Source organism: Metopolophium dirhodum, chromosome 2 (assembly GCF_019925205.1).
Source record: "Metopolophium dirhodum isolate CAU chromosome 2, ASM1992520v1, whole genome shotgun sequence".
Lineage (NCBI taxonomy): Eukaryota > Metazoa > Arthropoda > Insecta > Hemiptera > Aphididae > Metopolophium > Metopolophium dirhodum.
In genome coordinates, this window is record NC_083561.1 from 4,035,703 (window position 1) to 4,063,231 (window position 27,529).

The 27,529-nt window shown below is 28.3% G+C and overlaps 1 protein-coding gene across 1 annotated transcript in view; it reads right to left on the reverse strand.

Moving 5' to 3' along the window:
* The window catches only part of LOC132938338 (regulating synaptic membrane exocytosis protein 1), a 219,767-nt gene that overhangs the window by 139,360 nt on the left and 52,878 nt on the right, over positions 1-27,529 (reverse strand). The window contains exons 3-4 of the mRNA XM_061005117.1: positions 19,545-19,665; positions 13,632-13,743 (exon numbers count right to left, since the gene is read on the reverse strand). Of these exons, the coding sequence (XP_060861100.1) occupies positions 13,632-13,743; positions 19,545-19,665 (233 nt within the window). The remainder of the gene's footprint in view (positions 1-13,631; positions 13,744-19,544; positions 19,666-27,529) is intronic.

Here is a 27,529-nt window from a genome sequence, read left to right on the forward strand (position 1 = left end):
TAAACCCGGGGAGATGTCCCGCCGACGTTCATTCCACCCAATATCGGTACTCGCAAACCTCGTCCGAGTGGATTGACTGAACCGGGTCAGTCGAAAATAATAGAACTCGTATAATATCAGCTGGTCTCTTTGAACAGTAACCCGTCGATTCGTTTATTAAATATTCGTGTCTGATATCAAGACCAAAACGGTGTTATTTTAATTATATTTGTGATAATTATTGACTGTTGTTCAAACCTACCCACCCCCTAGTATTAAACATTGGCCAGTGTGCCTGTACGCCTGCTGCTAAATACGTACAGCTACGTCGTATAAAATGACCGAATGGAATAACGAGCGGGTATATATTATGACGTATTTAATATTATATTCGTTTGATTGACTTTTCCGACGCCTCTCATCAAAACCTATAAAAGTGATTTTAATTTTCCATCGTTATTTTATAATAATAAATATAATATAATATACATATTACATAGGTACGTCATATAGCCGTCTAACGCATGCGCATCAACTCATCGCCAAGCCCAGATTATGTCATCTAGAGGTTTCGATAAACTCAACCGTGCTGTGTGCCCTCATCGATCAAAGAAAAAATAATACAGTCCCGTTTGTTATCAAATATTTGAACATTATAATATTGCGGACGTAAATATCATCGTTTTATGAACTATAATATCAAATTATTGTAATAACGATATTACTGTTATTTGTATAGTAAAATAGTAAAACGTTAGGTACCTAAAATCAAAATATTAAATTTATTACCTATAGAATATCGATAAACATAAAACTATAGGTACTAAGAATATAATATGAAAGATATCATAATTTAGTATTCAAATATATCTATCTTAATTATAATAGAATTTGTGTTTCAGGAAATATTTAAAATAATATGTAGGTATGTATCATGGTAATTAACTGTTACTGTACCTATCCTTCTAAAAAAAGATACCACACCTGCAGTGTATTTCATTGCGTTTGTCCTATTGTAGTTGACTTGTATTCAGCGTCCTGCCGCTAGCCAGCTAGGAGTTAGCACTACTACGCTACGTGCCCATAGATTTTTGGATAGGTACTTTCGGAAATTAGAAATTCAAATTTTAAAATATTTACAATAGATCAATAAGTACATAAATATTTTAACTCTAAACTAAGAAACGGAAATACGACGATTTACATTTTTATCTCAATGCCACCGTCTACAGAGTATCTACACCTCAAAATGGATTAGACAATATTTCGATGATCGCAGCAGATCACAGACCATAATATCGTAATGATTTTCCGATATCTTTTTTTTTTCTTTTAAATATTTGAGAGACAAACGCGGTGTGAAACACCCTGCAGTACAGCCACGTATTTAGTGCGACAACATTCGCGGGGCCCTCCCCTGTCGACCCGCCCACCTGTTCAGCCCGGGCTTTTCATCATCACCACTTATCACTATATACCCGCTGTAGTTCTACCCATGTCGCGTCACGGCAGAAATCATCGTCGTTTGATCCACGTTATACCTCCTCGCGTCAGCCGTTTCCGGTAGACGTTTTCCGACGACGATGACAACGAGACGACGCCAGGAAACGCTCGCGCGAGCAGCGGATAGATTAATGAGACGACGCCGCCGCCGTCGTCAATTATTATCCACTACCGTCCGCCTCACGAAACACCAGAAATTGTGTACCGTGTACATGCACGCACTGCGAACTGTGTTATAATAATAATAAAACTTGTACAAGACGCACAGATTCGTGCAGTGTTCGCCTAACGCCGCGTGTCGTTCTTACGGAAGTTAATGATTACCACGCGAAATCGTATAATGCATTTAACCACCGTCGTCGTTTTACTCGACCGCATTACAATTATTGTATTACTGTAAAGCGCATACCCACGATTTTTTTCCACCGCGTTCCGCGTACAATTTTGAACGTTTATCGTACGCCCAATGGCTTGTAACATTTAATAACATTATACGTGTCATCGCATCGTGCGTATGAGTCGTGGAGAATATATTATTATAATCGTGTGGGCCGTAGTTGTTAATGTTTTTTTTTATAATTCGTAGGTATCTGTATGTAAAAACAAATTGTCAATTTACCATTGAACAAATAATTCACCGTTAAAAACACAATCGAGTCAGTTGTGCGTGGAGGGGGATCCGCAGGGTATCAACAAATTTAATGTATAAAATGAATCGCCCACTCCGCTAGTCAAGTTTCGGATCCATAATATTGTTGTTCGTTGGTGCGTGTACTGTTTAGTGTTTATAGGTAGGTACTTTAGCGTCGGTTAATAGTTCATACTTCATATATATAATATATAGTCCATATTAATACCAATATCATGCGATTCTATAATAGTATAATAATATGAATGTAATAAGTATAACATTATTAAAATAATACAAATTACAAATAAAATAACAAGTGTAGTAATACTATGGTATAAATTGGACGGACTATGTTTAAGTTCGGTTTTTTCACAGTCTAAACTTTTGCACGATAAGTAAGTTTGAATAGATATATTGTAATGTATAATGGTAAATAGACTTGTAGGAGAACTCTGAGCAGAGTTACCATTACATGTTCAAGTTAGGTATATACATTTGAGTCTTACACGCTAATTACTAACTAGGTATATGCACTAGCTGCGTTTGGGACGTATAATATTTCAAAGTGCAAACTACACTAATGTGCAATTCACTTGGAGATCGTCGTAAAAACAATTTACCGAGTAGTCGCGCCGGGTATCTCGTATTGTCATTTAAGCTACAAATTATAATGTAATACCAATAAATCGATTTCATGTGTTTCTTGTAATAATATACAAAATGTTAACAGTTATTTTAAAACAAAAAAATAGAAACCGTTTCAGTTACGTAGTCATAATATATATGGATGGAATCAGGATCCTTATATAAATGCATAAGCTTGATCCTAATTATAGATCCTGAATTAATAATATTATGAAGTGATATGTTTTGGGCTCACAGCAATGCCCTGTACTCGGAATTCTACCAACGTCACAATACACACTGCACAGCGACCATATTTAATATAAATTAATGTATATATTATATTGTCGTAGCAATTATTCATAAGAAAACGGAAGTTTAATAAAAATAACTTCCTATAACTAAACAATAAGGTGTACATTTTAGTAAAATATCTTATTGAAGGATATGCTTAGGGAGAGCTAAGCACTTTTAAAATGTCTTCGCCCTCCCTAATTATAGCTGAGCCGTGAACATATTATTATACTATATTATATTCTTTTAAAAATACAATTTAATATTTGTTTTCATATTATATGTAATGTAATAATAATACATATTATGTTTAATACCTAACACGTCATCTGATAATAGAGTGACACATTTGACTCAAAGTGCTTACCACGTATGTTTATCGACATCGTTTATTTTATTTCAATATAGAAATCCATTTAATATGACTGCCTACACCGGCGCTTCTTCCTATATAGATCAGCTTCAAACTTGATGCACGACTGTTTATTGATACATATTTTTGAACGAAGTTTTATATAAATTCAGGAAAATATGTACGTGCCTAAGTATTTCAATACATTTGTCATGTTCGTAAGAAAACTTTCCGACTACGTTTCAGCTCGGTGTCGCGGAAAACTGTGAAAAATTCAAACGCTCTTTCTTGAGATGTCAACAATGACGTCGTTTACGAACCTTTTACATTGGAAGTTCAACGGGCATCAACTTACAATTCATACACCTGACACGCACGCACGCACATGCACACGCTGGAAAGAAAAACGATTTGAATTTCTTTCATTCTTATCAAACGCGCTCGCATTATTATATTATACAATATATTTTTTAAGTGATTCGGAACAAGTGTCTCGGCGTTTATTTATAAAATATAAATGTGCATGTGTGTGATATATACACACGAGGTAATAATGTTTCCGTGTATGAACATTTCCAACACATTTCACCGGGCCTCCCTCTCGCCGAGATTATGATGAATGGGTCTATTCGCTATTGCTCGTCACCACCGCTCCTGCAAGTCCTCCTCCCTCCTTAACCTTTTCTGCTGTTTTTTTTGTTTTTTCACCTGCCGATTTATTTTAGTCATTTCTCCACACGTCTTGTCGTTTCGAATTTTTTTTTTTTTATTTTTTTGTTACTCTAGACACGCACGCGTGTATTCATACCTATATAATGCATATATAAATATATTATGTAGGTACACAGTAAACGAGAAAAATGTATTTTGTAAAAATATTTTCCCACCGTGCAGGGTAAGACACACACACGTACACAAACGTGTATACGCGTAACATGTTGGGTAAAAATACGCCAAAAAGTGCAAGAAATAATATGACGTCCGACTGACAAGCTGCTTCGAATGAGTGTTAGGGCGGCATTTACAACCGTTATGCTTCCACCACGAATATACCATACGCACTGGAACAGATCGATACGCATAGACCCGGAACGGTCAACAGGTTAACACTGCCACAACTATCGCCATCGCCGTTACCGACGCCACCGCCACTGGTGTTCCGCAAATTGCGTTTGTCATGTATAATAATAAGTAATAACCATCACCGCCGCCGCCGCCGCCCACCTCGTCGAGACCGCCACTTGCGTTTATCGATATTATATTAAAATATTCAAGTAGGTATTATAATAGTAATAATATACTGGCATGGAACACGCCGCTGAAATCGTATTTCACCGTAGAGAGTTTTTGTTTTGAAAGAGTAAAACATTTTGGTTTACCATATTATGCCTACCCTATTTATCATCACGGATGGGTACATTATAATAATATACATACGATCGCGCGTTTTACAGTGGGTTGTTGTTGCGCCGTTGTGTTTTTAAACCACCGGAGAAAAAAAATATAATATTATTTTCAGTCCCTCAGTAACAACGCTCTAGGTTAGGCAACTGGCTATTTGTACCACCGCGATTGGTCCAAGTTATTATTGTCACGATGTAACATTATTACGATTAATTGTACCATTAAGTACCTTTGGGACGTGGCGATGATGCGATTGTTTATCGTGTATAAATGCGGAATTTTATTCGATCTACGCCTTTAGTCGTAACGAAATCAGTAAGACTGCTATAATTGCGATTCTATTCAGGGGCGTCTTCAAGTCAATTCCGCGGAGGAGTGGAGTGAAATAAATCTTATATTTTCTGAAATGTATAAACAAATCTACCTATGATTACAGAAATATTGGACATCACATGGCGCACAAATGCTCTCCTCATCACAGAGAAGCGCCGCGCTATTATGAACGAGGAGTCGAAGAGTCACATATAACAATTTTTATCATAGTAACCCAGGGTATGAAAAATACAATCAGTAGGTGACCGGTTCAGCGGTATAATTTTTTTTATAACGCAGTTCTACATTATATATCGAGAGAGAAAAACAATGGGGCCAACCCATCGGTTACGACGGTAGAATAATTTTATCTCTTTCCCCCAATACAACAAGAATTAACACCATTTAATTTTGAACAGTACTTATAATACCTACCACTAATAATAGTATTACAGTAGTGTTAGTGGTAGTAGTAGAATAGTATTATTAGCTTTAGTGGTAAAGGTCAGTAGAATTCGTATTAATTATAATAATATAGTGTGTGTGTTATTATTCGTATTATTCAGAATGTTTATGACTACTTTATGATTAATGAAATGTAGCGTGGCGCAAAACCGTCGTCAATGACCCGGACCGTGGTGGCAACCGATAATTTAACATCACCGTCCGTATTGTAGCCGGTCGTAATATAGTGTCGCTTCCTACGTCGTAATTACACTTATTCGGTTTCAAGCAAGAAAGGCTCTTGTAACGCGAAATATTAATCTACGTATGTATATGCATGTATTTATATTTATGTCTACTCGAGTTTCACGACCATGTAATATAAAGGCTAATAAAATGCACCACGCTGTTTGTTTTACTGTGCGGTTTTAAGAAGCCGCACACATTTCAATAATTGAAGAAACTCTAAAATTTCATTTTTACATCACGCGTATACGTATGGATATAGTTTAAATCCGCCGATTGGTTTTAATACACACAGGCATCATCGAGCTCCACTTGAAACATATTATTATCTTGATAAGAATGACAATGATAATATTATATAATCACGAATTTATATCGTTTTTCACTCGACATAATATAGGTACCTATTATTTAACCTACCTATTATTTTGAACAAAAAAGTTATCATTATTGTTTGTTTCAAATTTCTAATTTATATTAATGCTGTTTCTGTAATTTTTCAGAAGCTACCGAGAGAGAACGCTCCAAAAGTAATTGTACTGTAAAATATGTTGGGGGTGACAGCTGTTAGTTACGTGACTTGAATACCGCAATAGTGACATTTTCAAACTCATTCCATGGTATGAAAAACATGTTAATGTTTCACATGAATACTACGATAAAATATAATCAAGTTTGATTAAGTATAAACTTAAGTTCAGACTCGTGGCAAATTTAATTTGTAGTTTGTTTTAGTACTAAGTTTGTTTATATAATAAAATATACATAAGGCATCGATATTTTTTTTTGTTTATTGTAGGTACTTTAATTTAAAATTATTTTTATACTTAATGTTAATTGCACAATAGTTGTTTACGATCAAGAGAAAAATAATAAATAAATAACTGTTAGATGTCAAAAAAAAAGAATTTTAAGAATACTTATAGAAAACAATAAAATATTTAAAATGTTACATTTTTATTTTTTGATTATTACTGCATAAACTAAGATTTGAGATTGAAAAACACTTTGTTGCTAACAATTCACTATGGAAATACAGTTTTACATAATCATAATATTATTAAATGTGTACTGTATAGAGTAACTGTAGTAAATGTCCCAAGTATAAAATATAATACACAGAACATATTTGTCTGACATGGCTCAAATATAAATTGTATTTTTCGTTAATTTAAGGCTTCGACGACTGAAGTCGTTAGCCTACTAGATGGGGTAGTGTTGGTACGGGAAGATTGGAACTGTTGGTACGGTTGGTTAGGAACACGTGTATGTGTGGCAAGGTATTAGCTAGCACACTACGAAGCCTGGTGGTCACCCATCCAAGAACTAGTGGCAGCGACCGTTGCTTACTCTCAATCACGTAGCGTGATTGGTTTCACAGCCACTGCGCCGCGCCGAGCTACATAGTAAGTAAGCCAGTAATCATATTATATTTTTAATAATGGCATTTTGTAGTTTAATCAATTTTTATTTCAATACGAATACCAATTGATAAAACTGCATCATTGAATAAAAATGCATCCGATTTGAGTTTAAAAAGCCTAAATTATATAGCTTTAGAGTTTTTCAATTTAAGTTAAACATTCATATAAGCAATAAATATTTATAAAATGTTATTATTTAGTTTAGTGCATGCGGAGCATTCCATACCCAATGAGAAAAATCAAACTCAGATAAAAATACTTACAATTAATACACCGTTTTATTCTACGAAAAGTGCGTATTTTAATCTAATAAAAGTGCAATGTTAAATAATAAAAATAAAACAACTCAAATTCAGCACAACAGACAAAAGTAGAACAGTGTCGCTATTTCCTTCATATTTTTAATGAGTATTATAGTGGTCTATATCGATGGTAGCTTTTTTTCCTTCCAGTTTCTCATTTTTTTTCCCCTCATTTCTTTACGTACGCGAACGTATAGTTATATAGTGCATTCAATCTAATAACGACCCGTATACACAAGACAAGGAATTTAATAAAGCATAAACAAATCGAATTAAGGTCTTTCCTTACCATATATAGCGTATTATGCGAAATTCCCCCGAGTTCTAAACATCGTGCGCACAAAAAAAAAAAATGAACGCTATTTTACTATATAATAACGTCAAGTCTTAAATAAATACAAATCGTACAGCCACGCAGGGTTTTCAAAATCATGTGCGGAGTCAAACACAATTTCCAAAAGATCCTTTCATTTTATCGTCTATAAACACGTACTTATACGTGCAAGGTCGGGAGGACATCCAAACTGAATTGAACCCAGAGATGACAACTACGGATAACGAGAAATTCAAAATTGGCATTTAACTTTGAGACGATTTCGTGCACACGAAAATTGGACCTGGTGGTGGATTGCGCGCCTAGATCCGATTTTTCCCATGATATTTTGCATCCAATGTGCCAACTGAACCATACATTTTCAGGTATATTTTTATGACATACTGCTGTTGGCTAGTATGTGTTTGGTACTGCTTTTAACTAAATTAATATCTTGACGTTTACACATATTGTGTTATAGTATTATAATATAAAATATATTGGAGTACTCAAACATCGATGTATATAATATACATTTAGATTTAATGCCATTTTTTTTGTTTATTTTAACTGTCATACAAATGTTATTAAATAGTTGATTTATCAACACAGATAACTTATTTTATACATTATAAAATATTAAATGGAATTTTATATAAAAGAAAAAAGACGTAGGTAGAAAATATTAATAGGTACATACCTATAACGTATATAATATTATCTTGTGAGGTTGTGAGGCAATGTATATTTTTATTTAATAAATCCATTATAAAGCTCATTTAATTTAATTAGTGAGGTGTCATTATCAAAGATATTATTTAAGTTGATGAAAAGTAGTATTATATTAAACCATTGACATTTTATGAAGTCGACCGTGAATAAAATGAATACTTAAAAATGTGAAGTGCATAAGTATATTTTAAAATTACAGTTGAGTGACACGGCTGCTTTTATAAAAATAATTACGATGAGTAGTTTCCATTTGACAGAACACTAATTAAATATGGTCAGCGTCGTATATCCATCGTTTATTTTTAGTTAAGTAAAATCTATAACCAAAATATAATATTAACAGTTTTTATGTTCTAAGTAAATATGTGAGTAAATTTAAAAAATGTTTATATGGATTTGAGGACTACCAATTCCATTAATACATTTGAGGTAGGTCGATTGTTGAATAGATTCAAGCATTCCCAAACATTTAGATGATAATAAGCTGTATTAATTTTCCAAATTTCAAGTCCGTCAAAATATAATTGAAATTGAAATTATCTATAGTAAAAATTCAGGATTATTCGATATTTAAATTTAGATCCGATCAGTTGCTCACTCTCAATAATCAATTCCGACAAGAAACGCGTGCAGTAAAAGCTCAAAAGTCGTATACGATTTATCTGAAATGGCAGACAACAATATATCTATGAAATATGTAATTATATAAATATAATAATTAATAATGCAGATATTAACCAGCTACGGTATGATGAGACATCACCAGTATTTTTAAGTTATGAAATATAGGCACCCAATTTTCATTGGTTTTCAAAAATATAAATATTAATTTGAATAAAAAATGTTTAGGATATCAGCTTACATAACTTTCATAATATAATCGTTTTTTATCACTTAAATTATACTTAAATTCGTTTATTTTATTTTATTTGAAATGTAATATCTTTAAATTATTTCCCAAACCGCTGTCGATTTTAATTTTCATTATACCTATGATTTCTCTAAAACCAATTATATATCTGTCTTTGATGTTTTTGTGTACTATAAACAATTTCTAAGGACACACTGGTCACGGAATTCGACGGAAGTTTGTTTTAGTTTTCGTCCCCGTCGCCTTTCCACCTCTGCCCATCAACCCTAATCTCGGGTGCACACTTCAAGAGAGAAATGGCCAAGATTGTCCAAGATATTATTCACTTTGTTTTCTAAGAATTTAAGAGTGGTTAAACAAAAACTGCAGTAAGTCATCGTCATTATATAAAATTTTGTTCGGTTAGTAGTCGGGTAATCAGGTAGACACAATCGATTGGCGCAAAATGTGCCAAGGGGCGATCCAAAGACTTCCATAAAAATCAATACCACTAAAAAATTTAAGATAATAACGCTGCACTATAATATACAAGAAATAATAAAATTGAAATATTTCATAGCGGTATCGGTTAGATTTGTTGATTTACTATTTTTATTTTATTTATTTATTTTTTTTTTGTTTACTTTAGTTATTTACAGGTAAAACATTGTTTACCATTAAATAAAGTCATACTGGCTAATGAAAGCAGTGTACTAGAATACTAATAAGTACATAGTGAGTATAATGTATATATTATACATTTATTAGTATCTTTTTACATTATATAGTAGGTAAGTATAGCAAAATCGTTTGAAAGCTTAAAATATAAAAATAATTTGTTGAAAGTGTTTGAATGTTTTACGAATAAGGTAATTTGTAAATAATAATAACTCTATATTATACAAAGTCAAAAATTGTCACGGCTGCAAAACTTTAATGTCTATAATAAAATAACACCATGTTTGCACGAAGCGTTTATCGATCTGCTAGAATAATTTAATATTTTCTTTTATTATATTATCAGAATCATTTTATGTGGGCATATATCCAACATCGTTTTGATCTCTGTGTAGGTGTTCAAACCAATGGTATTATTTGCATACAAAAATGTATTCCAAGATATCGTGGGTGTTTTTCTTTTAAATTAAAATGTATTTCTTTTTAAAACTTAGATTGGTTTCACTTGAAATTACATTTTTAGAACCACTAATATTTTTTTTATGTCACATATAAATCCACGAACCATGTAACTATACATATATGCATTTTAATTAATGCATTTTATAATTATATTTTACAAATCACAACAACTCGATCGTTCTGGATCACACTTTACATGCATATGGTATATTTATATGTATGTTAAAAAATACTTTTAGATTAAAAATTTAAAAAAATATATAACATCGACAACGACCAGTAAAAAATTCTAAGTACACGATGATAATCCTAAATGTATTTATATAATATGTGTACTAAAATGTATATTCTTGAGAGTTTAAACGGTTTGTATTGTTCAGATTATTCCGATCCTTGACCTGAATTTTTGAACATTGAGCGTTGGCTCCACAGTACTGCAGATTTGTTTCGAAAAAAGATTAATAAGTGGGAAATGAAAAACCATTAATAACGGTATTGGTAAAAATCATTAGGGAATAAAATATGAATAGTCGTAAAGATTTAAAACTTGTTCCGGTGAACAAGATTATTTCACGGGGTAAAAATATGCTTTCCGGAATATTTAACTTTAGGCAATTTGATATAAAACAAAACTTCTTTACACAGGGTGTATCACCAACCATGCTCACCAATTTTTCTTCTTCAATAATACATTTATTCAAAATATGATTTTTGGAATTCTCAAGTATACTTAAAGACCATATTTGAAAACTCTTGAGATTTTTTGTACTCCGTTCATCGGAGATAAAGATTCTACTGTGCATTATTAGCAGGTATTTTTTCTGACAATGTCCATCAAAATCAAAACTTGAACAAGTAGTGCTTAAATTTTTAACTTTATGTAGGTACTAAGGTACATTAATAAGTCCATGACAATAGTTTTGGCAATTTAAAAATATTTGTAATTAATATTAATCCATCGACACTTATACAAATTATAAATTTTATAATTTGTAAAAATGGACCAAGTGTAATAAATACTAGATTCAATATAACATCTATTTCATATTTTTTTGAAACCCATTTTTAAAAACTATTATTAACATTTTAATAAGTAAGTAACAACTCGTTCGAATTTTAAATAAGGTATATCACCATTTTTAAAAAAAAATATTCACCACCTATATAATTTACAGTAAAAAGGTGACTATCGTAATTTGAGAAACAAAAGATTGCATCACCACAGTACACTTCTTACAGCGTAGTATAAAAAACTCAAGAATTAAAAGATATGGTTTTAAGACGGTAGGTATAATAAAACTCCAAAATATTAAATTTGAATAAAGAAATTATTAAATGGGAAATAGGGGTGATCATTCTTTGTGAATCGCCCTGTATATAAATGGTTAAGTGTCTTATTAATCAATTGTTCAAATAAAAACTAGGCTGTTAATTTTAATACTTTGACGCGTCAATCGAAATTGGAATACAGTGTTATATTACATTTTACCAATTTTATTTGAGTACATACTCAGACACTGAATTAATAAATTATACACTCAATAAAACGAGTATCAACTTTAAATACAAACGTTTATGTACCTAATATATTATATTATATTATGTATAGAGTATATTATATAATGTATAGTGTCAAAATTAAATTGGTCAAATGTTTGACAGTCTAAGCAATGTACAAAACATGACTTGAAAGCACAATTTAAATCATGCAACTCATTCTTGGAAAATTAAACCAACATTTGAACAAAATTGTTTTACTTGTCATGAATAGAAAGCAGGCTTACAATATAATGATATTACAACATATAACAATCTTAGTTTCAAAATCCTATTATTATTAAGCTTATTCAAAATTTGTTATTGTGTATGAGATTATGAAATTTTCAAAGCTGTTAGCGAAAGTAATTTTTTGTGTTCATAATAATGAATAAACGAACAACATATTCGCAAGACACGTGACATTGTTTTCACTAAAGTCAAAGTTGAAAAGGATGTATTTCTAAAGACTTTACTTCAATTAATTGGTTTAATCACTATGTAAGAACGTCCTAAACTTTGTAAACAGCTAATTATAATTTATAAAACAATTTTAATATACGCACGGACGTGATTGATTGTATTTAATGTCATTCTATATTTTATAGTATAATAAAATTATAGCGTAACATTGATATCCCTGATTGTCAAAATAACAATTTAGTCCTTATATATTGTTGCATATTATTTTGATTTAATATTTATTCAACTATCCAAAGAAAAAACACATCATTTTTATATTTACGTGTCTTACACTCAAATTATTATTGAAAAGTGAATAATTAATAATTTATAATGGCAAAAGAAACATATTTTATTTTTAAATGAACAATATATTGAGTATTTTTATAGATAAAAACCATGTATCGATATTGTTTCGATTTTTTTTCTATTTTTTATTAAAACTTCACTAGTCTTAGCTTACAAAATAATGAACAATAAACCACCAGTATAATCTTGATTCGGAGAATTGTCTACAGGCTCTATTTCAACATGGCATGGGTTCGGGTGCGACTATTTAATATAAAATGCGTATGTTATTTATAATAATGTAACACAACAACCACCACAAAATGCAGCTCGCCGATACAATCGAATCGAGATGAACTCACAACACCTGGTCTCTGCTGAAGTGCTTTATGTTTTGTATACTAGTTCGATATCCGATATTATACACTCACTAGTTGTTTACCAACAATATTATGAATTTGTAATATTATATACTATAATATTAATTAATATTTAGCTTGAAGCAAAGTATAAGTAATCGATTATCATTAAATATTTTATCAATCTGAAGTTTTTAAACAATAACTTTTCATATTTGTATATTGATTAATAACAAATTGTTTTTAGTTTTCTTTAACATCTGCAAATATTAGTCTATTTTAATTTGAAAATATATAAAGAAAATACAATCATTTATAACTATACTTTTAAAATAATATACTACAGTACATTTTTTTACTGTTTTATTTTTTAAAACTAAAATTTAATACTTAAAATTATTATGTTAAAATTTTGTTATTTTTAAAAATTACTTACGTTGTAGTTGGTTGCTTATTCGTATTATCTTCTGGCGGAGACGCAGGACTAGAAGTAGGACTATTTTCTGCCGGATTCTGACGACTACTAGCACTATTCAGCTTGGTGGTCACTGAAAAAAAGTGATTTTGAACTCATTATTAATTTTCATCGCCTGAAGTACTAAACTAACGGTGGCCGTAATAATATTATTTATTAACTTTTAAAAATAGTAATTTCAGAACAATTCTTAGTGACGAATATAAGTAAGTATATATATATATATATAGATATAAATATGTTTCCCGAACTTATTAAAAATGCTTAATTAACACAAGTAAAATTATTTAAAACTCTATTGTTTCATAATAAACCAAAAAGTCAAATAATATCGTCAAAGCAGGGGGGGGGGAGTGCCGGTGAGAGGCCGGTAAGTTTTCCAGTGGGACGCAGCCACGATCTTAGAACCAACCTTGCTATCTTAAAACTACTTGTATAACTTAATTAAATTAAATGTTTTCTTTTTTTCATTTTGTAAGCATAAAACTTAGTCTAGTTTTTTTTATTATTAAAATTAGTAGCCCGTGTGTCCATTTATTGATATATTATGCATTTAGACGTATAGAATTTGGATATGGATTTTCTATATTTAATGTACAAACACAAACATCCTTAAAGGTACGGTTTCCCTTGCGCTAACCACATTTTACATCACGCGCATAGAGCATGTGACTGCTGATGATATAATGCAAATTAAATATAAAGTTTCTTTTGAGCGGTCACGTTCGGAGATTTGAATTTAGATGACATAACAGAAGGATAAACGTGGGCAAACGCACAAACCAAAAACCAATGATATTAATAGCAATGTATCATATATATATATATCAAATATCATACAACCAAAAGGCAGTTAGATGTGCTCTAGGGCCACACTATATAGCTACGATTGATATTAAATTATAAAAATATTAGTACTTCGTTAATCTACATAATATAATATTATGTTCTTCTGTAACTACCTAACACAAATGTATAATATGAGATTTCATATGTTTAACTACACATCTAAAATATAATATTAAGTATTTTTTATGTATAAAATATGAAGAAAAAAAATTTTAATTAAATTATATTATTTTTTACGTATAAGTATAATTTTTCAATTAATATAAGTTATATATTATGATTTATAATGTGACATGCAAGTACATTATTTAATAGTAGTAATTATACAAAAAAGTTTAAATTCTTGTTAAGAAATATACCCTTAACCAAAAACAGGAAATTAACGTCAACAAGTAAATAATATAAATTGTATTAAACCATTAGTCATACACTTAATATATTCAGGCTTTAATTGTTATACAATTTTTCCATCACAAACAATAAATATATGAATGATTAAGAAAAAAATCATTCAATTAATCATGAAAGTTGAATAGAATAAAGATACCAGATGATGATACTTGACTCACTGTACACACAACAAACTTTGATACAGGCTAGTGATATATAGGTACATTATATAGGTAGATATAAAACATTTAGTAAGCAATCATAAACCATCGTACTAAAATAACAAATTCTTATCCAACCTTGTTTTTCTATATATTATATAGGTAATAGGCTGTAGTAGATATAGGCCGATTTAAACTGGTTTCAGTTAGCAATAATGATAAAATATTTTCAACATTTATTCATTAATTTTGAAAAGAATAATATATATGAGTAACTGAAATGTTAAACTACGAATTAAATTTTAAAACAATAAAACCCTTTAATATTATGTTATTACGATATGTGTATTCAAACATTAATAATTATAACATTCATATACTAAAAAATTGTCAAAACAACTTTAGAGATTTTCGTAAAATATTTTTACAGCAAATACACAATCATTCGGTACCAAACATATATACACACCATGCATTGAAAAATAAATATTGAATTGTTTTTTAAACTTTCGGTGTTTTGTGTTCTATTTTGCGTGTGGAGAGAAGAAGCTATTGGTTTTACAGTTTTCAGTTTATTATTATTTTTCAGAAAACACTTTTAGGGTAGTAAAACCGCTCCAAAAGTTTCATATAGAATGTCAATCGATTCTAAATTGGGACTTTGGGTGTTTTAGAAGTTCACAATTCCCAATAGTCTAAAAAAAAAAATCACAGAAGAAAAACACCAAAAAAAATAGTTTGTTGTTTTTTTTTTTTTTGTAGCATTCTCAATGATAATATGGCTTTCAAATTAAGTTTGATAACGTGAACATTGTAATACATCCACCTGTTTGCGGAACACATCTAAATATTGCAAATATATCTATACTGTATATTTTGTAAAGAATTTAATGGAAAAACTATGCATGAGTAGAAGTTGAAAATCAGGAATGAATAAAAAAAATAATTGTTTATTGTTTTTGTTTGGATCATAACGATTTACCAGTATAAATGTTGGTAAATCAAAATAAAATTCTATTATAAGTGATTTTTTTATTTTATCTTTAGGTTTTTTCACACAACACGGGTTTGTAACATTACCCATTGGGTGCCATTAAAACGTTTCCGTACCGTTAAACGATAATCCCGTTTGGATATTTACTTTCATTAGCTAATGAAAACTGCCCTCGTTGTCATCTTTATGTTTATTTTACTTTCCGTTCATAAATATACGGTATGTGAATTATAAAGTTATATCCGGGCCGCTACCTTGAACATGTATTTGAGACAGGTAAGTGGTAACAATAATTTATAGCTAAATATATATATATATATATATATTTATGAAACATTGAAAAGTACCTACAATTTGATACTAATTTATAATTACTATTTTTTTATTTTTTTTTTGGTGGGAAGTCACTTGAATTTGTGAACTCGCTTTTATTTTTCATAATATTATATTCTTATTTAAAAGTATGCATTAACAATAATACTTATGTTTTAGATAGTTGCTATTGTTTTTACACGATTAACGAATCACGAGTATGATTATCATTGATTTTATCGATAGCTGTTAATATTTTTTATGATTTATAAGTTATTATGAGTTCCATTAATTTATAATTAGAACTACTATCAATCATACATTTATTTTGTCATAAGAAAGGTATTTTAATATAATATGCTGCCGGGAAAAATGTGTTCTAAAAATGTTCACTTAAACTCCTTACTTTAAATTAAAACAACTAAGTCGATTATTTAGCAGAACATATTATGCATTGTTATAACATGAAAACAGGTCAGATAAATAAAATTGCGGTTATAGTGTCGTATATACCTATACCTACTACATAATTGTTTTATGTTCTACACATATCTACTTATTTTAATTTTAAATATATTTATGTAGATTTGACAAAAGTACTCATGAGTTATGACCATATGAGGAACCGTATTTTTTCTTTGCACTACTCTAGTATTTTAGTATTAATTTATAAGTTTTTGAAATTCAAAATTGGACAACATTTGTTCTAAATCACGAAAATTATTTTGTAGTTAAAATGTATAACATAACAAAGTTCCTAAGTTATAAGTCAAAAGTATTTTTACTAAACCTCAACAATTTAAAACAATACATAGTTAAGTACAACTTTTTTAATAGACATATTTTGAAGTTCAAATGTTGATGAAATTGAATATTTAAACCAAGAATGATGATTTTAGTTATTTTGTTGTAATTCAAAAATATTATTCTTGGAGACTTGAAACTTTTATGTTTATGATTATTTTTTACTATAAGTACATACCTAGTAATATTTGAAAAATATTCAGATTAATAATACTATTGTCCATAATTATAAATATAAATAATGTATTATAATAAAACTATGGGGTCAAAAGGTCTACATTTCAAAATATTTATTGATGGTTTACAATTATTGGACGTACATTTTGTCTGCCAACATGAAAGTTAAAATAATGGATTTTAATGGATCAATGACTTGAAAAAAACACCAGAAAAACTTACAATCTAAATTAGATTATATTGAGTATAAAAAGTAAGTATAATAAAATTATATGTTTGCCATTATTAATTTTTCTTTTTAAAAAATAATGTTCACGCGACTGATAAAACATCATTTGTGTATGAATAATATGATAAAATAATCGAAACGTTATTTTTAAAAGATTGTAAATATTATATTATATTTTTGAAATATAAGTAGGTAGGTACCTTATTTGATCATAATAACCGTTCGTTGTTATATTCTAACCAAGGAGAATGTATAAAATGAAAAATACATTATTTACCTAAAATGTAAGTACTTCGTAGACCGCGTAGTTATCCTAAATTATATACTAACTATATTCACTCTGTAGATATAAATTTAAGCTTCTCTGAGCGTACACTTTTTTTTTACAATAACTGGAGGTTTGTGTTTAATTTTAATTTTTAAAAATTGTATTAATTAACTGAGCACATAAAATATGTCCGGTACCTACATAATTTTAAATATTTCTCATAAATCCCCTTAGTAAATATTATTGTGTTAAAGTAGCATTAGGCACGGTTTTAAAATTAATTTGATTTTGTAAATATCTTCTAACCAATTATTATTTTAATTTAATTTTAACTAGGATTAATCGTTAATCAACCATACTTATGATAATCGATTCTTGTTCAACATAAATATTTAAAATTTTAAATAATCATGGCATTATGGTCTAAGAATATTATCACTATTATTTAACGTTTAGGTATACAATTTCATACCAAATTATGGTAATGTGGTTATAGGTACATATATAATGTATATTATTTGCTAAACATAAATGTATTAACAATTATATATATATATCAGAACCACATGGGTTAGTTTGATAAAGGATTTAATCTGGGTATAATATTAAATTATCAAGGGTCTCGGAATAGCTTTACTAATTTATAGATGTCCAATAATTCAACCAAAGATAAACGTATTGGGTCTTAAAATTATGTTGATAAATGCTTCCAGAAATTCTTATAACTCCATCTATAGGAAAGGTTTATTTAAATAATGAGCTATAGGTATCCATCACTTTTTACACGAATAATTTATTATCTAGCTACTATGGCTAAACACTAAGAAAATATAATTATAATTAAAAAGTACATTTTAATTTTTTAATAATATAGTGACTAAAAGACCTTTTTTAGACTTAATTTAATTTTCTTAAATCTAATCTATTGATTTAACAAATTATTTTAATTCATAGGTATATTAAATCATATATTTTGAATAAACTAATTAATTTAATTGCATTAATGTATTGGTTTAATTTAATAATATTAAATACTATTATATGACATATATACATTAAATACAATTAAAGGTAACTAATGGCTAATATGGATTATACACTTGCCTAAAGAAACCTGCAAATAGAGTTTAACGTCCATGAAACCAATAAGTTTAAACTTACTGATTTACATATTGACATATCGATGTTAAATTCAATATTTTTAAATATAATAATTATTAAATAGTAATAGTGAGAAAAAAATGTATATTAATATAAAATTAATATTTTTTACTGAAGACAATGCAATGTAATGATAAATTAAAATTACTAAATATGTTTCATAGTTTAAATGAAATTAGTATAATAATATGTAGTATGTAGTATAAGTAACTATATGATGAATTCGGTATGATTTATTTCAAACTGTTTATTTTATTTTAAATTCAAGCCTATGATTATTTAAATAATATTCAAATTGAATAACAATTAGCATTCAAATTTAAACTAACTATTAAGACTCATATTATATTTCAACATAGTTATTTATATAATATTAGAATCGAATATAATAGTCACACATACGACCACTTATTTCGTATATCTTATAATATTTGTATTAAAACTCGCGTGTTCTTAATATATATAATATTAAACTCTTAGATACTCATGGAATACAATAAATACATAATATATGGTACAAATTTCTTACTTTTGTCTTGTGCTGTCATTAAACTTGATGACAGCGTTTGTCTGATTTTACTGAATCTAGTGCCTTGTTCCGGCACTGATGATTCAGACCCAGAGTTAGTTTCTGGTACAGGAGGCACGATCTAAAAATAATTAAATAAAAATTAATTTAGATATTAATTAACATAATCAAGCAAACATTTTCAAACAAATAACGAATACCTACAAATTAAAACTATATTATATCTATTGGACCTAACCTAACTTCCATATTAAATGTTCAATGATACAATTAATATGATAATAGATAAAAACAACCTTCACATTTTATCCATCAAAATAGTTCATTAATGTTATGACGAAATTTAATAATCAATTAAAAATACATTTAATTTGGTTGCAAAATTAAAAAATTTGAAACATGACTTAATAATTGGATGATCTATTGATACTGGAAGTATTATATTTGTGTTCTGACATTATTTTAATCTAATAACTTAGATAAATATTAATATATTATAATATCGTAGCATAAAATACGAGTCAATTCTGATAAATTTGAAAAAGTCAAAAAATGGTATTTCTTTTATACCAACAGACTTGATCTCCGATCGACAACACCTATTATATTAAATATATAGGAATAATTGAAACTTTTAAAGTATTCCTTCTGACTTAAAAGTTTGTAGAAAAAAATTGTAAAAGTAATTCATTCAGAATTAATAAAACTAATTTGATTTCTAATAAAAAGTCTAATTAACTTTTTTTTATTTTTAATCAGCTGCAAAATACATATGATAGATATTGATATAAATATAAAAAATAAATCGTTTCAACTTAAAACTTTTTAAAGAGAATAAATGATGTAAAGGTTTACTTTACAACTTTATTCTCAGTTTTCAATTGATGGATATTTAGTATAATAATAATCATAACGGAACGTGACTGAAATTAATCGAGAATAATTTTAGACATCTGTATTCCATGACAAAAAAAAAAAACGAAAATACAAAATAATGTAAATTTAAATATAGCTTGGAAAGATAGATAGATACTTTTTTATTTCTTTTAATTTTTAGAAATGTTCTCCTTTTATTCGTCTTTTCATTTTTATCTTCTCGCCGACACCTGGATTGCTTACAATAAATCACGAACAAACGTAAAACCAGGCATTTAGCCCACTGATTTATGAAAATCTGATTTCTTTTTTTCCTTTTTCCTACTTTATTTTATTGCCGGAAAACTACATTTAAACACTTTCTTCTTATATTGTGTTACGCGATCACTTTTTAGCGAAATTATTTTCTAAAAATTGTATGTTTTCGTAGGTCGACAGTCGTCGCACTGTATATCTTTACCGTATTCCCAACAGGTAGAGCCTGGAGAAAATATTATCTGGTTAACAACTTAGTAATAATTTTCAACAGATTTTTTTAATACTTTGTAATCAAAGTTACTGTCTAATAAATACTTGACCACAAAATACATGTTTGATATCATACTATGATATACGTATACTCCCATATGTATTATAAATATCAACAGTTATATAATATGTCTGGAATAATTGTTTACATAACAAATCTACAAAACACAACACGAATTTTACATACTAAACTTTAATTATTTTATTAATATATAATATTGTGTTAATAAATGCCACTTAAGATGATATGCTACTGTGCAACAATTCATTTTTAGCACAATTAGTTTATTATAAAAATGCACAAAACGTAACTATATTATGATTAAAACAATCGTATAAACTCATTTTGTATTTTGATAAAATTATAACCACTATTAATAATAATATTATGACTTGAGAATGAAAATACCTTTAACTTGGACAAAATAGACAAAACCCCTATTATAACTGTGTAAAAAACTATTAGTGAGAACCGCTTCTAGTATTTTGAACAAGACTATATTATTTCATTATTACTAACTCGCCATTAGAATATTTCAGCTACTTATTATAAATTATTGAAAAAATAAAATTAAAACAATGAATATAATATTATATCTTCCTAATTATATTAATTAGGTGGTTTTTAAAAATAAGTGAATATTATACTACTAGTTTTTTTCTATTTTTAAGTTACTATTTTACCAGGTATACCACTAAAATATTCAAACATGTTTAGTAAGCTTAACACAAATAAATCACTCAATAAGACGTATGGATCAGAATCGTATTATTTGTTTTATTTTGAAGAGCCATATTATACTATAATATGGCTGTAACTAGTTAAAGTAAAAATCTATTAAATGGTCTATACATTTAAAATAAAAATGACGAGCAACAAAAAGTATTTGATAAAATAATAAACATATTAAATTATTAAACAACAATTTATTATACTATAATTGTATATTGGAATACAATTATGCATTTTATATTAACATAAATATGTTTTCATCCTGGGACCTGCGTACAGATATTTTTGTTTTCTAACCGATTTTGTGTAACTTCACTTTGTCTGTTACCATAGAAACGATTAAAATGTAAAAATTATCCAATTCCCATTAGGTATTTATACAATTAATGATTACTTATTAATACATAATTATGATTCATACATTTTTTTCGAAGGGGAAAATATCCAGTTGCGTGCTACATTTGTCAATTGGTTTACTCTCTACCCCGGTTAAAAATTAAAAACTCATCAAAATAAATGTAATTAGATTTTGAACAATTTAACAAGAATCCAACCTTTTTTTGATTCAATAATTAAATCAAATCGACCATTCTAGATAATAAATAATGAATAATTTTTGTAAAAATATAAATAAAAAACTTGCCAGGTATATTTTGCAATATTTATTCTTTTTAAAAATATGTCTAAGCTATATGGTGTGGTCTGTGCATAGACCTTACACTAGTATACATAGCATATATAAGGCCGGCAGGGTTCAGCGGTTCAGTGGTGACGGCAAATTGCGTTCAGTGATGTATTCTTATAATAATAAGTCAATATAGGGTACTCAATATAACGGAAACGTTGAAATCAAAAACCAAACAAGTTCCTAGTAAAACACAATATAAGTTTATTCATAATTCAATAAATTTATTTAATGAAATATTTATGAATATTATATGAAATATTTATGAATCATGATACAATATGATAGTTACGTATTTATGCTGTTTTCATTTTTAACTATGCACAATGTGATGTGGTCCACTCACATGCGCAGTAGTGTGGAACAACACGATAAGAGTTACTCGTAGGGAACTACCGCTCCACCTATTAGTATAAGACAAGTGGCAACTATCCCTTTAATGTTTACCACATTTTCCAACACTTAAAACAGTTTTCTATTTCTGCTGATGTCCCTCAAGGCAACGACATAGGTAGCACGTTTCTTGTATACTGTATAATATTATATACTTCAAACCAACCCGCATCATAAAATACGTCAGAACTTTTGCAGATAGTACTGCCCTTTTATCAACATCTATTGCAAATAATTTCACCACAAGTCTTCAACTGCGATTTCACCTGAATACCTTTCCTCAGCGGTTTCTAACTGCACAATTAAAGAATCAATTCACACTCAAACCTGACAATTTAGCCCAGTAACAACTGATAGTATCATCATCATTCTGCAGTGGTTAAATATCATTGTCTAATACTTGACAGACGCTTAACAGTTAACCTGGTCGTCTCATCTTCACTTCCATGCAAAACTCCATTTCTAATTCCAAACAGTTAATCAGTCATCTATCTAATCATCAAACACACTTCCCGCTTCAACATTAAAAAAATCAAGGTTTCTCAAACTTAATTATTGTGAAACTGCAATTAGTGTAATTTTTCACTATTAATTATTAATTCATTGTAAATACGTTACTTCTACTTCTCATATGTCGTATACATTATTCAATATTATAAATCATAAATAATGCTTAAATAAAAACTATTAATACTCGTTCAGATTTCTAAAAGTTATTATCATTTTATTCAAATATATTATATTTATAATTTTTAACTTTTTTAATAATTATCTTCTACTTGCAAGCGTTACCTATGAATTATTAAACAAAATAGATTTAATAATAAATTTACTATATAATAACAGGGTACAAACTTAAATAATACTGTAAACGAACAGTAAGCAATTTGGAATGAATATTATGAATACTGATTTTCCAACTTGACACTTTTTATCTTTTCTGAATATCCGAGAACTTTTTTTAAGAACAAAAATCAACTTTTGATCAATATTTTGAGACGATATGATTGAGTTTGCACAGTGTGTGAAAAATATATGCATAGGTAAAAAATGATTTTAAACATACATTTTGAATTCTTGTGATTTGAATATCAGTTATATACTCTTTATATATATATATGACATATACATATAACAGTAAACAAAACATACCGGTAGAAATACATTTAGATTTGTATTGAATACGGATAAACCGTTAAACTATAGAACAAAAAAAAAAAAAAAAGTGAATCGAAAAATTCAAAATAGGTTGTCTGCGAGGAAATAGTCACATCAAAAATAATATACGATGGAAGCACGGCGTGAAGTACTTTTCATAAACCCAATTTTCCAGGAAGGAATAAACGAGATTTAGTAGGGAGAAAAGAAGAAACTCATATTTTATACTTGGGCACCCATTAAACGTTGTAATTTTTTTATATCATAAAAAAAATTACGAGTATAAGGAGAACCGCAGTTCAAAACAGCATTAATTCAGCAGGGCCATCTATATAGTATATAGCGTGCACGTTGTTATTATTTCCGAGTGATGGGGTCTAATTATGTTTGAATTTTTTACACGAACTCTTTCCACCATCCAACCCCCACTACTTCCATTCAACCGTATTATCTATCATATTTTGTTGCCAATAACACGGCTTGTAAAAAACAGACATCAATCTACGTTCACCCACTGTTTGGTTAAAATTGATATTAATGAACATCATTTGTACAATAAATGTATATAATATACGAATTCGTCTAAAAACAAAAATATACTGTATTAAGATCACTTATAATCAAGAATATATTATTTCTTCGTGGTGGATATGCATGGTAAAGTTGTGCTCACGCAATTTAACGTATCAACTACAAACTAATCGACAAAAATTTCCCAATTGGGTTTTAAGATTTCAATATCAATACCAAAAAAAAAAAGGTTTCTTTATACACAATCAGTTATTAAAGTGATTAACTTTCACTTTTTTTAGTTGTTTAACAGTTCAAAAAGTATAATTCAGCATGTCATTTATGAACTAGAAATTTAAAAGTGGTGATACTTTAAGCCAGTCACATTAAACTAATCTATTAGTTTGGAAAAAATTTCAAAAAATGGTAAAATAAAGTTAAACATGTAAGTAGCTGTTGCTCTACCTATCGCATTTATTTATTTGTATACTTGCATGCATAACTATACGACTTATCTCATAATACTAATATAAATCGTATTTACTTGATATAGGAACATTACCGAAAGCATTTATTATTCAAAATAATTATATAATATAAGTAGTTGGACATTTAGCTATTATAGTATTCCGTTTTTCAAGAATGCTAGATAATTTAAAAAGATGTATTTAATCCTTACGGAAATATACCAAAATACAAAACGGTCATGATATGATACAGAGTTTATCCACACCATATTATAATATCATGTACTAGATCCACATTCATATTATTGGTCTAACTAATTTATTTTCATTTGTAAAATATCACTGCATCGGTCTCACAAAAATATTTTCTGTGTATTTTTTTTTTATGTTTAATAGGTATATGATTTGATTTCAATGATGTAATTGATAACAAATTGCTGGATTTTAAGTATAGGCAGGTACTACAAGCACATAATTTATTTTCTGTATATTATTTTCGCATGTGAAAGGGGGCAGAGGCGCCATTTTAGATTTTTTTAATAGGGGTGCCAAAATGTAAGCAGGCTATTTTTTTTTCATCGTCGGTCTACTTTTTCTTCATTATACCTACCTCCTACTACCTACATATATTTTATGTATGTATGGAGCATGTAACATTTCTGATACTTGTATTCTATGCATGTATTCAATAATGCAAACACAAGCTAATAATACAAAATATATTTAATATTTATAGAGATAATTCAGTATAATTTTTAAAAAAAAAATAATAATAACTTGATACATTTAAAAGTTAAAATATTAAATAATTACCACCCCCTGAATGGCAAAACTTACCTTGAATGAACTAATAATTAAAATTAGAAAATATTTAAAGTAACCATAATTTATTCTCTTTATATTCACTACTTTAAAAAGGTCAAATAATACTTTTTATAAAAGAATATATCTCAATGTACTTAAAAAGTCATTCAATGACGAACACAATGACCATCTCAGGGCGTGTTTTCTTTTATTGCATTGAGACATTCGTTTATTTCTTGTGGGTCAACAAAAATAAGAATAATAAAAAAAGAGCAATGAGCCGAACCTTTTAATATTAGACCAATCGTTTTGGATCTTTTGAAAATATTAAATATAAAAATCAAACACAGAGTCATAGGATCAAAGTTCTTAATGTAACCAAAAAAATATTACAAAAACTATAACATATTGAACATATACTAATAAAAAAATGATAATTATACATATTTTGTATTATTCCTAGAAAATACGTCTTATTATTATTCAATTAAACCTAAGCGTATCATAAAATATTTTAGTCTATATGACTAGAATTGATGAAAGTATCAGTAAATATGGCTAAACTATGATATTAAATCAAATAATATTATAACATATTATTAAGGAAAATTGTTATTATAAAAATATAAACAAAAAAATATTTTTAGAAAATAAATCGAGATGTGTAAAATATTACAATAACTTTAAAAAGAATATAAAATATCCTCCACCTATAAAAATTAATAATATTACTGTACGATAAAATATAAATAATAAATATCGATCAAACCTGATGTAAACCACATTTTGATGGAACTTCTTTGATTGTAAGCGTGTTTAGTTGAGGAATAATGTGATAACTTCTAATAGTCATGAAATCTCAAATCGGTATAGGTACACGCATTTCAGAATACCTACTATATTTAATAAGAATATAGGTAATATCCTTGTAGGCCACGACCCAATAATCCTGAATAATATTTTACGGTAGGTACAATCATATAAACGCAATGAAGGTTCAATAATTTATTAAAGTAACTTCAGTACAATATATTGAGGCTAAAACATTAATGAAACTATGAATTTGTGAAATGTTTAATTAAAAACATGACGACTGTTCAACATATTTTAGCGTTTGTTGAGGTCCTTAGTTATTTATTTCATAATAGTGAAATATTATTTTCAATTAAATTAACCAATTATTAGAAATTCAAATAATAACAATCTAAGTAATGCATTATAGTCCAAAGTAGTTAAATTTGCAATACATTTCACAACTATTTGGAACAAGGGTATTTGAAGGACACTTGAGAGCTATATTATGCTCCTACAAAGTCGTAGAGACGTAAACGTCCAATGAGGTTATGCATCGTGTATGTTAAATATACTAAACTGTCAACATAAAATGTATAACTGATGAATACAAATTACTTCATTGCAATTATATTTAATTAAATGGGAATAACTTTATAATTTATTTTTTTATTTTAGTTACCTGACTCCTATCTTTTGTTTGTGGTTCGCCACGAATTATAATGGATATTGTAAGGTATCTAATAGTTAATACTATTTCATACTTTTCACGCATGATTAAATGGGTAACTAGAAATCATTACATTTTAAAAAGTGTAATGAATATATGATTTAAAGAGCCCAACGTAGCGCATATTATATATTATACATTTCACGAAATATAATCTACATAAACTTATCCATATTAGGTTATAGGTATGTTAGGTTGGATCACTATTATCACATAATATAATATATTATGTAGTCATTTAGGTATATTTCTCTATGGTATTATAGAAATTATTTGTTAAATTTATTATTTAATATACAGCTATAATAT